Raw genomic sequence first — 17,451 nt, 5'->3', positions numbered from 1 at the left:
TTGTTAACTGATAGCTGATTACCTGCAAAATGTCATTCGTAAAAAGCTTATCGCAAAAGCTGGTTTGAGAAGCTTTTTGAATTTTAGCATTTTAGAACAACAAGTTGTTAAAAAAAAAAAAAAAAAAAAAATAATTAATCAAACACTTATATTGATTGTTTAATCAAGTCAAACAACTAATAGTGATCAAATAAGTCAAAATTGACTGATAAGCTAATTATGTTACCAAACAGGGTATTATTAACTTCATTTTGAATTCATTAACCAATTGAAGGTCCCACTTGCCTGGTTTTGATGGATGAGTAAATTAAATAGCGAGATTATCTTAATGGCTTTAAGTTCCTCAAAGTGTTTGTATATGGGTATTCGCAAGAACCCACACATTATGATAGCCGCCAAAACATACTATTAATTTTATTTTGAATTCATTAACCAATTGAACCGTGACCGAAAGCAATATTGAAAATATCTAAAAAGGCAAATATTGACGGCAGGCCCCAAGCAAGCAAGGCCAGCCATAGCCAGTCTGCATCATCATTATCTTGTCACCTTATGTTAGCTTAATATCTAACAATCATTCAACTTGTTGATTGATGCCATTTCAGTACACCATTATTGATTTCATAACCACTAATAATACTCCTAATCAATCTCTAATCAACTCCCAATTGGTTGATGTGCTTGCATTGGGTTGGTTCATGATTGTCTACTTGTTTTACACAAAGCCCAAAGAGTGGTCAATAGTATATGGCCCAAAATATTTTTGGGCTGCCTTATAGTAGGATTGGGATTATCAATATTTGGAAGTGTGGGACTACAATCGTTATATCGTGCACTAGTGCGCATAATGCATTGTGCGTGTTGGCTCAAAATGGCAACGTTTTATAAGCTGGTGGCGAGTTGACGTGACATACACCGTTCCATCCGTTTAATCCCGTTACAATTTTTTCTTTTTAAAACTTGTGTTTATGTGTATTATGTTTAGAGTTTACGTGTATTATGTATTATGTTAGATTATGTGTATTATGTTAGGAGTTTATGTGTATTCTACTATACAATTCTGTACATACGAGACATGAAAACTTTTTTTAGAAGCTAACAGCAGAAACGGGAAACAGATACAAAATGACGTCGTTTTGGGTCAGGACGCACAATGCATTGTCTCTGGTGCACGATATAATACACACAAATAAACTAGCATATATGACATAATACATAGATAATAGAGCAATCTCAATTAAGTTAGTTGGATAGTTGTCTCCGAGCAATATAATTGTCTTAGTTTGAGACAACTATGAACTAACAACTAGGCTGAGAGCTCATCTTATTATTCGTAGGTACATAATAATGGCAGGAAAGAGATACTAACCCACCGGAAAAAGCAAACACACCTTAAAGATTGCTAAGCCCGCAATAATATATATAATATTATATTAGACAGAAGCAATTTTGACAGCGTCGTTTTCTCCGACGACACAGGCACAACCTTCGCCGCACTCGAACTGAATCCTGCCGGCGTCGGGGCCGGCAGTCTTTGGAACCACGCACGACCACCCTTCCGGGCACACGCAGAAGACCTTGGAGTTCGCCGGCGGCGACCCCTCCCGCGCCTGCTTTAACTCTTCCTCGCTCAGCGGCTCAGTCGCCCTGCAAATATAATTAAACGTACGTGTTTGTTTGTTATCATCAGCCGTCAAACAAATTAAAGGGGAATTGAATTGAAGGAAAAGCGGGAGGGAGAAGCTAAGGAACTTAATTGATGGAGCAGGAGCAAGGGCCGGAGCAGCTGGAGAAAGGCTTGCCGGACTTGGATGGATCGGTGGTCTTAGTTATGGTGCAAGTCCAGCCATCGTCGCACTTGCAAAACGCCGCCTTGTCACCGCCGTCCATGGTGTCACTGCCTTACCGTATCGGATCGGAAAAGAAAGAAGAAAGGGAAGCAAATAAATAAGTGGAAGATACTATCGCCACTTACACTCAGGCCATGAATTGGAGGAATTGTGCCCGCATGGGTAGCTCAACTGGTCAGGTGAAACTTTGGAAGAATGATCAGGGATGAGTCCCACCAGCGGTAGTGTGGGAGCAACCACTCAAAGTGAGCAGTGAGCACCGGTCTAGCCTCTATGGTTCATGTTCAGTTGAGTCACCATAATTTACATCCTCCCAAATGCTCTGTCGGGCCGGGGTGTGAGGGGCCATTAGGGTTGGGGTTCAGCCTTTTGGAAGAATGAATTGAAGGAATTGTCGTTTTCCTTTTGTTTTTTTTTTAAATATAATATTTTCCTTTTATATATATATATATATATATATATATATATATATATATATATATATAATACTAATGACTTTGTAGTATCTGTTTATAACTAGTTTCTCAATCAAATAAAGTATAAAGAGTCAATATCAATCTCACCGAGGCTGTAATCTTTCTTATGAGGAGCAACTTGATGTCATTAGATCACACGGTGCATGCGAATGCACAACTTAACGATTAATCTACATTGGGTTGGGCTCATGCTTGTGGTACTTGTTTTTCACAAAGCGCAAACAGTAGTCAATAGTATATGGCCCAAAATCTTTTTGTGCGCAAATTATGGCAAATTATTGTGTGGACCATGGTTCACACAATGTTACATGGACCATTACAAAAAATATATTTTTAATATATTAAATGTACATTATTTTTGTATTGAATGTACATTATACAATGTAATGTACAAACAGTACAAAAATAATGTACATCCCCTGAATACAATGTACATAATTTTGTACTAAACGTACATTATTTTTGTATTGAATGTACATTATTTTATAGTATACAAAATATGATCCACACAACTTGTATGGACCATGGTCCAAATGATTGGCAAATTATGCTGTGGAAACGTATTAACCATGCGCATGGTGAGTACAGGGGTAGATCCATAATTTCTATACTGTAGATTCATAATTTTGTTTTTCATTTGTTGTTAACGACGTTTCTCTCTTCGCAATTGCATTATTTCCTCTTCGCAGTACAGATATTATGAATCTACAGTACAAAAATTATGAATCTATAGTATATAAATTATGAATCTACAGTATAGATGTTATGAGTCTACAATATAGAAATTATGAATATACAGCTTAGAAATTATGGATATATCCCGTCTTCACCATGCGCATGGTGAACACAGTTCCACAACATAACTATTGACTGTTGGGCTGCCTTAGAGCATTCACATCAAGGGGAGAATTGGGGGATAATGTCATATGCTTTCACTTGGGTGGGGTTAATAACAAGTGTGGGGAAGAAATAACAAGGGAAAGAATTGGCCTGCAAGGGGTTGGGAGAATGGGAAAAAAATAATAAAAATAAATAAGGACCACATGCTGTGCGCGTTTGGCGCACGGCATTGCCACAGTCGGGCCGAGCGGCGCGCCTGACATACACTTTTTTTTTTTTTTTTTAATTTTAAAAATTCAGTTTTGATTTCTTTTTCTCCCTCAGCTCCTACATTCCCTTTTCTAATAACTCTTACAATCTTCCCCTAATATACTCAATTGATAAGAATGCTCTTATGTAGGTTTGGGATTATCAATATTTGGAAGTGTGGGAGTATATGCATGATGATGTGTACACTAATCGATATGAAAACTCTTAATTAGTTCATCTTTTAAGTTGTAATATGGAAATATTAATTGAGTATTTAGAAAAGAAGAGATTACAACATGTATGATAGCATAAATGTAATTGGGGGTTACGACTACACAATAAATATGTACGTTGTGAACAAATAAAAAAGAGTGATAATTGAGCAGTCTGAGGCTGCATTTTATTACAAGTTACAAATAATTACAAGTGAGGTAGATTGTAATGTAGAGTAAATTACAAGTCCTGTGATGTTACAATCAGATGAATATGACAAGTGATGGGGGACTCCTTTATTTATACTTAACATGCCGGTCTAAGCATTTAATGCTCCACCGCAAGTGGCTTGATGAGGCTCGTTCTTGTTGGCTTGGTCAAACGGTCACCCCGCAACTACGTGTAGGTTGACTATCCTATGTGACAGAGCCATTATTCTTGCAAGATGTCAGTCGCTGCTCTGCAAGTGTTAGTGAGCTTCCTTTACTTGTAGTGTAAGCTAAAATTTCCAGCTCACGGAGTCGCACTGTAGACCGACCAAGTGACCTACGACGGACTGGCCAAGTGGTGCTCCGTTGGGGCAATTCCAAGGGTGACCCGAGAATATCTTCACGCCTATCATGAGGCATGTCAATACAAGCGGTACGATTGATCACAAGTGATTTAGTCCTGTCGGGCTAGTGGTTATAACGTACCGGTCGAGTGATCTCACGGAATAGTCCTTATGCGTAATTTTTCATCACTATAGGACTAGTTCGATTTAATCAATCACTTTAAAGTCTTATTCTTGCAATAATGTGAGTCTGAATCCTCATGAATAGGTAAGTGTGTACTTCATATCACAAAGTTAACACCTACTAATTGAATGGATGTACATGATGATCATTTTAACGGGACTTCATAGATTTGTTGTTAATTGATGTTATCATGTTGCTAGGCTCAAAATAATGTTCAATCTATGCAAAAATAAATAAATAATTGTATACTTACAACAATATATTCGTACTAAAAACAAACAAATAAACCAGCATTACATAGTACAAATCATCAGAGAAATTCAGTACACAGTGCATTATACCCAGGAGCTTCTTAACCAATTAAGCTCCTCTTATTAATTTATTTTAATGATTATTTTGGTGAATGTTGCAAAAATCCCGTCTAGCTAGGCACCGATTAATCAGCGCCTAAACGCTAGGCACTGATTGACCGTCTAGTGTATCACCATAATCGGTGGTCTAGGCCGCTGACTGACTAGGTGCGGCCGACTAAGCCGCCTAGACTTCCTAGACTGTCTCAGCACTGACTAGTCGCCTAGTCGGCCAATTAACTATTTTTCCTTCTTTTTTAAATGGACTATTATTACACTTAAAATGACATCGTTTTGAGTCAAATTATCCTAAATGGTTCAAACTCTAAATGTTTTTTAGATTAATATTTAATATTTTTGTATTAACTATTAAAGTATTAAATAATTTATAATTATCAATATTATAAAATTAAAAAAAATTAAACAAATTTTTTAAAAAATAAAAAATACACGGGCGCCTAGGCGCCGATTAATCGCCGACTAGGCGCCCCCGAGCGTCCGAGGAACGCCTAGCGATTTTGAACCATGATTTTGGTACACTACACACGTTCAAGATAAGTTATGACCAACCTAGCTTGTTTGACATCCTTGTGGTACTTTACCATCTAAAATTACAAGACGAGCTTCATTTAAAGTGTACATTCAAGTTATGACTACAAACTTTTTCGTAAGTCAAAGCAATAGAACATCAGAAAGAGTAAGAGAATAAAAGAAGAGAAGAAAGATTCTCCGGCGGAAGGACACCATCATCGACGACTAATTTTTCCTTTGTGGTTCATTGGAAATTTGGGATGTTAGGTTTTGGTATTTAGAGCATCTACATCAGTGGATATTATGGAGATAATGTCAGATGAATTATCTCGGGTGGGGATAATAACAAGTGTGGGGTGGGGTTATTGGTGGAGATATTCCTCCTGCAAATTCAAGGAGAATGCAGAAAAAGAAGAAAAAGAAAGAGAAGAAAAAGGAAGCTGCTGTGCGCGAAACGCGCACAGCAGCTCGCCCACACGGGCGCGTCAGGCGCGCCTGACTCTTTTTTTTTTTTAATTTTTTTTTTGTTTTTTAATTTTTGATTTTGATTTTTTTGTTTTTTTTTTCCTCCCCTTCCCACATTCTCTCTCCTAATCACTCTTACATTATCTCACAATTCTCCCCAACCATTATGGATGCTCTTATAATTGGTGATATTATCTTTTGATTCCATGTTAATATTAGAAAGTAATTCGTGACAAATTTAAGTGATTTTTATGAAAAAAAAAATAAAAAATACATAATTTAAAAAAACAAAAAAATATACACACTAAGAACAAACCAGCATATATACCATAATACACGTACAATAATCGACCAATCTCAATCAAGTTGGTTGGATAGTTCTCTTCTAACAATTGTCTTAGTTTGAGACAACTATGAACTAACAACAAGGCTGAGTGCTCATCTTTATTCGTGGGTACATAACAATGGCGGGAAAGAGATACAAACCCACCGGAAAAAAGCACACCTTAAAGATTGCTAAGCAATAATACACCTCGTCAGACAGAAGCAATCTTGAAAGCGTCGTTTTCTCCGACCACACAGGCACAACCTTCGCCGCACTGGAACTGAACCTTGCCGGCGTCCGGGCCTGCAGTCTTGGAAACCTCACACGACCACCCTTCCGGGCACACGCAGAAGACCTTGGAGTTCGCCGGCGGCGACCCCTCCCGCGCCTGCTTTAACTCTTCCTCGCTCAGCGACTCAGTCGCCCTGCAAATATAATATTATCATCGGCCGTCAAGCCAAACAAATTAAAGGGGAATTGAATTGAAGTGAAAGCGGGAGGGAGAAGCTAATTAAGGAACTTAATTGATGGAGCAGCAGCAAGGGCCGCCGGAGCAGTTGGAGAAAGCCTTGCCGGATTTGGATGGATCGGTGGTCTTAGTTATGGTGCAAGTCCAGTCATCGTCGCACTTGCAAAACGCCGCCTTGTCACCGCCGTCCATTCTCACTGCCTTACTGTACCGGAGAATTGTATTGAAGAAAGAAGAAATTAGGGAAGCAAATAAATAAGTGGGAGATCCCGCATAAAAAAATGTTATTAATCTTCCAAAATGCTGAACCTCGATCCTAAGGGCCCCCACACCCTGACCTGACAGAGCACTTGGGAGGATGTAAATCATGGTAACTTAACTGAACATAGACTACAGAGGCTAGACCTGTACTCGTACAAAGAACCCTCCTCACTTTGAGAGGTTGTTCCCACACTGTCACTGATGAGACTCGATCCCTGATCATTCTTCTAAAGTTTCACCTATGTGACAAAAAAATGTTGTTATTATTATTATATTTGGTAGTGGGGACAATGTCTCCCAACACCACAATACTATTTTTGGTGGACCGTTTGTCATTTTCCTTCTTTTTTTCTCTCTCTCTCTATTAATAATAATAATAATAATAATAATAATAATAATAATATTATTATTATTATTATTATTATTATTATTATTATTATTATTATTATTATTATGGTGGTGGTGGGTGACATTGTCTGCCGTGCCAAATATAATAATAACAATATTATTTATTTTATGTCCCAATAATTATATATTTGGTCATGAATTGGACTGTTTTGTCATTTTCCTTTTCTTTTTGTTCTCTTTTTTAATATATATATATATATATATATATATATATATATATAATAAATATTAGAGATCATATGAGAATCAATTTCTCCATGAATTCATAAGAACCAATTCAATCTCATTTATTAAAAAAAAATAGATTATGAATGAGATTAATTGGATGATTAAAAATGCATGTGTGCATATAAGTATTATGTTGCATGCATATTAAGCCTATGCATACATCATAATGCCTAATATGCACACCTGAGTTTTTTTTTTTTTTTTTGAAAGGAGCTCATGCGGCATTTATTCAAATTACTCTGCGATAGAGTCTGAGGGACAGAGTCCCAGTACATAGCAATAGAGTGTGTAAAAGCAGACGAAGTTATAGTATGAGCTAAATAATTATTCAATCTAGGAATATAATCAACTGAGCAAAAATTAAATGAGTCAATACTAGCTCTTGAGGCATCAATAGCATAACCAAGATATGACCGGATAGGAGTAATTGCAGACGTCAGATATTGCTGTAGTGTTAAGCAATCCGTGAATAGTTGTATCGATCGTTCCCCACGATCCCATAGCTATGACAAGACTTCCTTGCATGCAAGTGCCTCGGCCATAAGCGGGGTGGTGCAGTTTGACAATGGGGCACTGAACGCCGAGATATACCCTCCATCGTTGGTGAGGATTATCGCCCCAACGACACCTTTGTTTACATCGTGCCAAAATCCAACATCGAAGTAACACTTGTTCGGCCCTGTAGATGTCGCCGCATCGGAGTTCGGCAATGGTGGGGTGCGTCGAGCAGTAGAGGCCTGGTGCTGGCGGGTGAGCTGTCGATTGTGCGTCGGCGTGGGTGTAGCGGAGTTCAGGGTAGCAGGCGGGGCAACTACGGCAGGCCTGCTCCGTTCGGGGTGAACCTGTTCCCTTGCTCTTACTGCCGCTATGGCCATAGCTAACACTCTCTGTGGTCATTGTAGGCATGCATCCCATATGGCACTGTTCCTGGCCTTCCAAATATTATATAGAATTGCCACTGCATAGATCACCTTATCAGTGTCTAAAACACTCAACAATTCATTAAACTAAGTGTAAAAAATATTTGTGATATTCATGGGGATTGGAATGTGGGATTGGGTCCAAATGGAACTTGCATAGTCACACAACACAAGGGCATGCATAGTGTCTTCATCCATGATCCCACACATGGCACAAGTGGGACTAACTTCTACTCTCTTTATAATCAAATTTCTTGTGGTGGGAGTATATTGCTCAGTGCTTTTCACATAAAAATTTTCCATTTGGGTGGGATTTTAAGTTTCCATAGGTCAAGCCATTTGTCAAAGTTGCCCTGACACATCGGAGTTTTAATCTCTTGATCTATAGATATTTTTTTTAATGGATGAGATTCGTTATCATTAAGAACCTCACCATATATATATATATATATATATATATATATATATATATATATATATATATAGGGACACGCTCTAATGCGAATGGCCGCCTAAGAGAGTAATAATAACTATTTACAGATATTCACGTGTCCAAATCAACGAATCAAATATAATTTTAATATGACCCTATCCCGTCTCACGCGGGTTGGCGGACCGGCATGAGAATTTTTTTTTTTTTTTTTTTTTTTTTAAAGCTAGACAAACTTTAGTTGTTTACACTATATTATAATAATAATAATAATAATAATAATAATAATAATAATAATAATAATAATAATAATAATAATAATAATAATAATATTATTATTATTATTATTATTATTATTATTATTATTATTATTATTATTATTATTATGGTGGTGGTGGGTGACATTGTTCCAGTGCCAAATATAATAATAACAATAATATTTTTTGTCACAATAGTAATATTTTTTTTAATGCTGCCAACAGCTTTTCTCCCCCCTTTCTTTTTCCTTCCTCTTTTGTTTTCTCTTCTTTATTTCTATATTTCTTGTCTTCATTTCTTTACTGAACTCTTGCATTATTGTTCTAGCCGCTTGGGGGCTTCATAACATTATTGACAAGCTTTATGACTTCATAGCCGCTTGGTAATTTTTACATCTAGGTCATATTTAAGTGTTGCAAAAATCTTGTCTAGCTAGGCACCGATTAATCGGCGTCTAAGCGCTAGGCGCTGGCCGGCCGCCTAACATATCACCATAATCAGTGATCTAGACGGCTGGCCAGCTAGACGGTTTAGGCGCTAACCGCCTAGACAGCGACTAGGTCGCCTAGTTGGTCGATTAGCTATTATTCTTTTATTTTTGGGTTGGGCTCATTCTTGTGTACTTGTTTTGGACAAAGCCCAAACAGAAGTCAATAGTATATGGCCCGAAATCTTTTTGGGCTGCCTTATATAGGATTAGGATTATCAATATTTGGAAGTGTGGACTATATGCATCCGCAAATCATTCTGTTGACCCGAGTCTAAATGTTCATAATTTATATATTAAATGTTTACAATTTATCCTTTAAAAATTTACATTTTGAATATTAGGAACACACAATGTTAACATATATGTAATTGATTATCTTGTTTTGCATCTACTAGTTCTTTTCAAATACTGCAGTCACACAATATTAAGGGATTAGGATTTGATGACCCTATATTATATTTACAAATCCCATTCTAAAGCTGTTATGTGTTTTGATTCCTGTTTAATATTCGAAAGTAATTCGTGACAAATTTAACTAATTTCTATGAGAAAAAAGAAAATTATACACATATACACTTTAATGGCGGAGGCTCTAGCGTGCAAAGAAGTTTTGTCATGGTTGAGAAACCGCGGTATAGACTCTATCCAGCTCTTCACAGATTGTTTAGTGCTACAACAATATCTATCATCTACGACTCGATCACCACGGTCTTATCTGGGCTATGCTATTATAGCTGCAGGACTAGTATATTGGCTTTTGAGAACTGTTTAATTCGATACGTTCCTAGATTATATAATTATTTAGCTCATACTCTAGCATCTATTGCCTCTACTCAGACGACAATTATGTATGCGGACTCAAGTCCACCAGCTGCTATTTCAGCATATTTTGAATAAATGCCGCACAGGCTCCTTTCAAAAAAAAATACACATATACACTTAGAACAAACCAGCATATATAACATAATACACTCACATACAGATAATGGAACAATGTTAGATAGTTGTAACTAGATTTCAAATTCGTCTCCCTGAAATAATTGTCTTAGTTTGAGACAACTATGAACTAACAACTAGGGTGAGTGATCATCTTATTATTCGTAGGTACATAACAATGGCAGGAAAGAGATACAAACCCACCGGAAAAAGCAAACACACCTTAAAGATTGCTAAGCAATAATAATAATATAATATTAGACAGAAGCAATTTTGACAGCGTCGTTTTCTCCGACGACACAGGCACAACCTTCGCCGCACTCGAACTGAACCTTGCCGGCGTCGGGGCCGGCAGTCTTGGAAACCACACATGACCACCCTTCCGGGCACACTCAGAAGACCTTGGAGTTCGACGGCGGCGACCCCTCCCGCGCCTGCTTTAACTCTTCCTCGCTCAGCGGCTCAGTCGCCCTGCAAGTATAATTAAACTTTTATCATCGGCCATAATTATTTGGAACCAATTACTAAGTCAATGTCCTATCATATTAGATGGAAAAAATTATTATAATGAATAATATGATATGATAATATTACGAAGAGAGTATACATATTTGGTTGGATGTGAGAGAGAGTAGAAAGTGCAGTAATTAAAGGAACCAGAAGCATTCCTAATTGTGCTCTCTACCTCCATTAATAAGCCTTTCTATCATTTGAAGCTCATATAAATACTTACCGATTCCATGCATTCTATCATTATCAATAAATTTGTATTGTAATATATAATATATAATTATATAATATATAATAATGGCGAAGCATACAACGCTGTGTATATTCTTCTTTTTGGCGTTGAGCTTCAGAATAAGCTTGGCATCCCGGAACATTTTATGTTTAGGGTTATTACATGGCCTTGCTAGAAGCAGAGGCGGAGGTGGAGGTGGAGGTGGAGCAGGAGCGGGAGGCTCAGCTGGAGCCGATGTCGGTGCGGGTGTTGGAGTTGGAGCCGGAGCTGGAGCCGGAGCCGGAGCTGGAGGAGGAGGCGGTGCAGGAGGAGGAGGCGGCGCAGGTGCAGGTGCTGATGGTGGAGCTTATGGTGCCGGCACAGGTCATGCGCATTTAGGAATTAGTGGGAATGCACATGCAGGATTACATGGTGCTGCCGGCGCTCATGGATATGGAGGAGCACACGGTGGGGGAGCAGGTCATGAAGGAGCATACGGCGGTCTAGGAGGAAGCGAAGGAGCATACGGCGGTCCAGGAGGAAGCGGAGGAGCATACGGCGGTCCAGGAGGAAGCGGAGGAGCATACGGCGGTCCAGGAGGAAGCGGAGGAGCATACGGCGGTCCAGGAGGAAGCGGAGAAGCATAGCGTCGGTCAGGAGGAAGCGGAGGAGCATCGCGGCGGGTGCAGGAGGAAGCGGGGGAGCATCCGGCGGTGCAGGAGGAAGCGGGGAGAGCATCGCGGCGGTGCAGGAGGAAGCGGGGGAGCACGGTGGAGAGGAGGCGGAAGGAGCATACGGGCGGTGGAGGAGCGGAATCGGGCGGGAGGGGCGCATCCGGCGGTGAGGAGGAGGAAGCGCAGGGAAGCATCCGGCGGTGGAGGAGAGACACGGGAGCATCCGGCGGTGGAGGAAGCAGAGCGAGAGCATCTGGCGGTGCAACGATGAGAAAGTATTGCAAGAACTGAACCGTAGTTTTTTGATACATGAATTATATTACCCAATCGACCATCCTTTTTATGTTTAGTTATGAAGTTGTCCGTCCCACTATTTTAATGCTTAGTTCAGAATTTAGTATTTAAATTGAGACGATGATATCAATATTCGATCATCAAAAAGTTGAGAGAAATTTTAGGACATTAAAAAAAAAAAAAAAAAAACTACTATTGGTGGTGGTCAATATTTCTTGGCAAACTTTGATGGATGACCGGAACATTTCAACCCCCTCTTTTAGGGGGTCTGTAAAATTTTTGCGACAATGTAAATTTTGACATCAAATCAGGATGTTTTTAAACTTTCACTCACATTTTTTTTTTATTGACAAGAAAATGCTCATTCACTACTCGAGTGTGTGCACTAAGTAAATATCACTCTAGTATAATAGCTCACAAACCAACAGAGAAGAGATAAAATGTACTAAATAGATTATGTGCGAAAGAATTCAACAAAAAGATGTTGACAACTTTTTATGACAAGAACACTAGTCATAAGAATGTGTAGTTGTCATTCTAACAATCTTTAGTAATATAGCTGGAATAGATCAGTTGGTTAGAGCGTGTGGCTGTTAACCACAAAGGTAAACCAAATGCGTGTTTACCCTATGAGCAGTTCATCATATGGTTTTAATTTCTTCCTTTTTATTTATTTTTATTTTAAAAATACATTAACTATAGACTTTGAGTACAATTTGTTGACTTTTAGTGTATATATCTCTGATTTAATCATCTGACGACATTAAAAACATTAATCTTGCATTATTAATATATTTAAATTTCATGATTTTCCTTCCACAAAGAGTTGCCATCATAATTATTTTTCATGCAGAAGCAACCATTTGATGATGACTGCAACTTTTTTGACTAATCCTCGTAGATGTATATAATTAGTAAGCACACTCTTCTGACTATTTTGAAGATAACATTGCTATACTATTGACTATTTCGCTTCGTTGCTTTTCACAGGCTAACTTGTTGTATTGAGACTTGTGCCGGCCTGACTTTATTTCTATTCTTAAGCAATAATCTATCATAGTGAGTTTTTTGCTTTCAAAAATGAATTTGAACTTAGATAACATAGAAAGAAAAATAGCCATAAAAGAACTTATCAAATAGATAAAACATTATTCTCGGACCTGAAGGTCAAGGAGTCAATTATTGCCACAACTTGTGAATTTTCCCCGTCCCTCATAAAGAATAAAAGATGGTGCCCGCATGGGCAGCTCAACTGGTCATAGAGGTGAAGTTGGAAAGAATGACACGGGATCGAGTCACACCAGCGAGAGGTGGGAGCAATCTCTCAGTAAGCATGATTTACATCCTCCTAGATCTTTGTCGGGTCGGGGTTGGGGTTCAACTTTTAGAAAGAAGAATAAAAGATGTGAATACTATTACTCCCCACAAGTTGTCCCCTCTTTAATTACTAGCAACAAATTAGAAAAGATTTTGATAGAAATAATTGTTAGTTGTTACAATGCGTTGACATTGTCTATAAAATTAATGAAAAATTAAAAATAATCCATTACAGTATCTTTAAATAAATAAATTAAAAAGACTAAATTATCTTATACTTTGAGTAAAATATTACAATGTACAATCATATAGTTGATCAATAATTGCACAATGAATATAATGAGAAGAGCTAGGAATATAATGACCAAGAGAAAATAAGAGAGAAATAATTAGATGATTGTGGTAACATACTATGATTTTATTATTATTTAGTGTTTTTTGGTGGTACTATGATTTGTTTTGAGTGTTAGTTTGACCATAAACCAACTATGTTTGTCCCTTTGGTGGGTTTTAGTCAAAATCAAAGCTTGGCTTGGTAGGAAACTGGCAAATTATTGTGTAGACCATGGTTCACACAATGTTAGGAACATACATAAAGTACATTTTTAATTGTACATTATTTTTGTACTGAATGTACATTATATAATATAATGTACACTCAATACAAAAATAATGTACATCCCCTGAATATACTGTACATTATTTTTGTGCTAAATATACATTATTTTTTGTATTGAATATACATTATTTTATAGTATACAAAATATGGTCCACACAACTTGTATGGACCATAGTCCACACAATAATGATTGTAGGAAACCGCGGTCACGGCACGCCATCCATGACTCTTCATTTGTAGGGCTATTTGACCATTTGACCTCTTCTCCCCCCCCCCCCCCCCCCCCCCCTTTTTATGTACTACTTTAAGGAACGAAATTCTACTATATACTCCCAAATTCTACTTTTTCACTTTCACTTTATGATGTGACAAACAATAATAGAATATTTTTATCATGTAGGTCTCAGAAAAAGTGTCTATATCAAGGATTATTTGTGAGAAGGAGTGAAAGTTGGGGGTAAGAAATGAGAGTCCATGTAGTATTTTCCAAAGGAATGCCATAGAGAGTTACCTCTCGGATAGAGTTCAATTGAAACTCGGTGAATCAGCCTTATCATATCAGAATTTTGACATTTTGTGACACTTTAAAATTTTGTCACAAATAATATCTTTTTTTTTTTGTGACAAAAATAATTAGTTGACTCTCTTGTTTGTGATAATTTATTATTATTGTTGTTGTTTTGAGTCACATATGAGGTAGTAATTGTGACAATTAAGTATTTGATATAATTAAATTGAATCAATTAATAGAATAATAGTGTGACAAATTAAGTTATCACTAAATGTATATGCATTTTTTCGCAACAATAATAATCTACCACAACCGCCTCAAATTCTTTAAAACGATTGTACATTGGTGCTAACAATGAGACAAATTCATACTACTTTCTTCAATAGGGCTCAAACTCGTACTCACACTCTGCATATTGATTATCAACTTTCTTCTCCCAAAAGGTTGAATTCCCAACCCGGCTCGACAAAGCATTTGAAAGGATGTAAATCACAGTGACTCAATAGTTCCCCAACCCTAAGGGCCCCCATACCCCGGCTCGACAGAGCATTTGGGAGGTGGGAGGATGTAAATCACGGTGACTCAATAGTTCCCCAACCCTAAGGGCCCTCCACACCTCGGCTCGACAGAGCATTTGGGAAAATGTAAATCACGGTGACCAAATAGTTCCCCAACCCTAACGGTCCCCCACACCCCGGCTCGACAGAGCATTTGTGAGGATGTAAATCACGGTGACTCAATAGTTCAACAGACAGGGTCAAGTGCCCGTGCACACAAAAAATCTGCCAACTTTAGACATAATTCCCACACTGCCGCCGTCGAGGTTCAAACTTTGATCTCTTCTCGCGATTATCAACTTTCTACAATAGACTCAAACATTACAACTGACCGCCTGACAGTAAAACAAATCGTTACTCTTACTATAAATTAATATAATCAACCAATTACATTGTGCCTAGGGACATATCTTCCAATTCGTTTCTTAAACTTAGGGGTAGGTTTTTAACAAGGACACCATAGAAACCAAAGGAGAATGCTATGATGAAATGAGATGGTGTTTGGCGTGTGGGGTTGAGTAGTGCTATACGTTTTGTGGGAAATTGGATTTCACTTTCACAATTTTCACACAACCCCAAGTGGTTGACTCTACAATTCTGGCTTTCATTCAGTCTTTTCCCTTAGCATCTTGAGATTCTTTGGTCAAGGATTCAAGGTATATTATCCAACAATTTTAATGAAAATTACACAAATCAACCAGTACGGAGTTTGATAATATGTATAACTGTCTGCTCATATTTTAGTTATACAATTGCATACTTTTCTTGCAAGCAGTTAAACTTCTTTAATAGGTTTCTTTAACACAAAAGTCAAATTTAAAAAGGTATATACAATTCCCTTCTTTTATTTGTCAAAAAAGAGAAAATTTATAAATATTGGTAATAATACAAAAATATATTGGGGTGTTTAGTAAATAGCTGTTAGCTGATTGGGTTAGTGGGTGTGACTAGTTGATAGCATTAGTTGATTGTAAAAAAGTTGTACGCATGGGTAGCTCAACTGGTTATAGAGGTGAAACTTTGAAATAATGACCAAGGATCAAGTCTCACCAGCGGCATCTCCTTGTGCGTAGTGAGCACCGGTCTAGGTCTAGCCTTTGTGGTTCATGTTCAGTTCTTGTGCGTAGTGAGCACCGGTCTAGGTCTAGCCTCTGTGGTTTCTCCTTGTGCGTAGTGAGCACCGGTCTAGGTCTAGCCTTTGTGGTTCATGTTCAGTTCTTGTGCGTAGTGAGTCACCATGATTTACATCCTCCCAAATGCTGCTTTGAGCACATTTATGAATTTTAGCATTTTAGAACAATCAGCTATTACAAAAAGCTAATTAATCAAACACTCATATAGATTGTTTAATCTAAGCTAATTATATATGTTACCAAACAAGGCCATTGTTAACTTCATTTTGAATTCATTAACCAATTGAAGGTCCCGCTTGCCTGATTTTGGTGGATGAGTAAATTAAATAGCGAAATTATCTTAATGACTTTAAAGTTCCTCAAAGTGCTTGTATATGGGTATTTGCAAGAACCCACATGTTGGGACAACCACTACTGGAAATTATGGAATTTCCGACCACATAATACACAGATAATAGAGCAATCTTAACTAAGTTGATTGGATAGTTGTCTCCCTACTATTGGAGCAATTGTCTTAGTTTGAGACAACTATGAACTAACAACTAGCCTGAGTGTTCATCTTATTGTTCTTCTTCTTTTAGGATATGATATTTTTGGTACATAACAATGGCAGGAAAGAGATACAAAACCCACCGGGAAAAGCAAACACACCTTAAAGATTGCTAAGCAATAATATAATATTAGACAGAAGCAATTTTGACGGTGTCGTTTTCTCCGCCGACACAGGCACAACCTTCGCCGCACTCGAACTGAATCTTGCCGGCAGTCTTGGAAACCACACACGACCACCCTTCCGGGCACACGCAGAAGACCTTGGAGTTCGCCGGCGGCGACCCCTCCCGCGCCTGCTTTAACTCTTCCTCGCTCAGCGGCTCAGTCGCCCTGCAAATATAATTAAACTTTTATCATCGGCCATAATTATTTGGAACCAATTACTAAGTCAATGTCCTATCATATTAGATGAAAAAAAATTATTATAATGAATAATATGATAATATTACGAAGAGAGTATACATATTTGGATGGATGTGAGAGAGAGCAGAAAGTGCAGTAATTAATGGAACCAGAAGCATTCCTAATTGTGCTCTCGACCTCCATTAATGCGCCTTTCTATCATTTGAAGCTCATATAAATACTTACCGATTCCATGCATTCTATCAGTATCAATAAATTTGTATTTTAATATATA

General features: G+C 37.8%; 2 protein-coding genes and 1 long non-coding RNA gene across 3 annotated transcripts; all 3 read right to left on the bottom strand.

Moving 5' to 3' along the window:
• Positions 1-1,180: 1,180 nt before the first annotated feature.
• LOC109152969 lies at positions 1,181-17,156 on the bottom strand. Its single transcript, XR_002049438.1, has 2 exons — positions 16,914-17,156; positions 1,181-1,391 (listed from the first exon to the last, which is right to left on the bottom strand). It is a non-coding gene; the product is annotated as an uncharacterized LOC109152969 (long non-coding RNA).
• LOC109152968 lies at positions 1,296-1,974 on the bottom strand. Its single transcript, XM_019300678.1, has 2 exons — positions 1,757-1,974; positions 1,296-1,647 (listed from the first exon to the last, which is right to left on the bottom strand). The coding sequence occupies exons 1-2, from the start codon at positions 1,888-1,890 to the stop codon at positions 1,434-1,436; spliced, it is 348 nt and encodes a 115-aa protein (XP_019156223.1). The 5' UTR covers positions 1,891-1,974; the 3' UTR covers positions 1,296-1,433.
• Positions 6,131-6,792, bottom strand: LOC109152967. The gene is made up of 2 exons (XM_019300677.1): positions 6,561-6,792; positions 6,131-6,461 (listed from the first exon to the last, which is right to left on the bottom strand). Exons 1-2 carry the CDS (start codon positions 6,695-6,697, stop codon positions 6,248-6,250), a joined length of 351 nt encoding a protein of 116 aa, XP_019156222.1. The 5' UTR covers positions 6,698-6,792; the 3' UTR covers positions 6,131-6,247.
• Positions 17,157-17,451: the final 295 nt, after the last annotated feature.

Source organism: Ipomoea nil, unplaced genomic scaffold (assembly GCF_001879475.1).
Source record: "Ipomoea nil cultivar Tokyo-kokei standard unplaced genomic scaffold, Asagao_1.1 scaffold2480, whole genome shotgun sequence".
NCBI lineage: Eukaryota > Viridiplantae > Streptophyta > Magnoliopsida > Solanales > Convolvulaceae > Ipomoea > Ipomoea nil.
Note: the sequence above shows the minus strand (reverse complement) of the source record. Positions and strands in the feature narration are given on the sequence as shown.

Excerpts from the sequence above, each read along its gene's own strand:
- LOC109152968 (XM_019300678.1), bottom strand. The coding sequence starts at position 1,890 with ATGGACGGCGGTGACAAGGCGGCGTTTTGCAAGTGCGACGATGGCTGG. Across the intron at positions 1,648-1,756 it reads CCTTGCTCCTGCTCCATCAA|GGCGACTGAGCCGCTGAGCG; the intron begins TTAAGTTCCTTA and ends TTATATTTGCAG.
- LOC109152967 (XM_019300677.1), bottom strand. The coding sequence starts at position 6,697 with ATGGACGGCGGTGACAAGGCGGCGTTTTGCAAGTGCGACGATGACTGG. Across the intron at positions 6,462-6,560 it reads CCTTGCTGCTGCTCCATCAA|GGCGACTGAGTCGCTGAGCG; the intron begins TTAAGTTCCTTA and ends TTATATTTGCAG.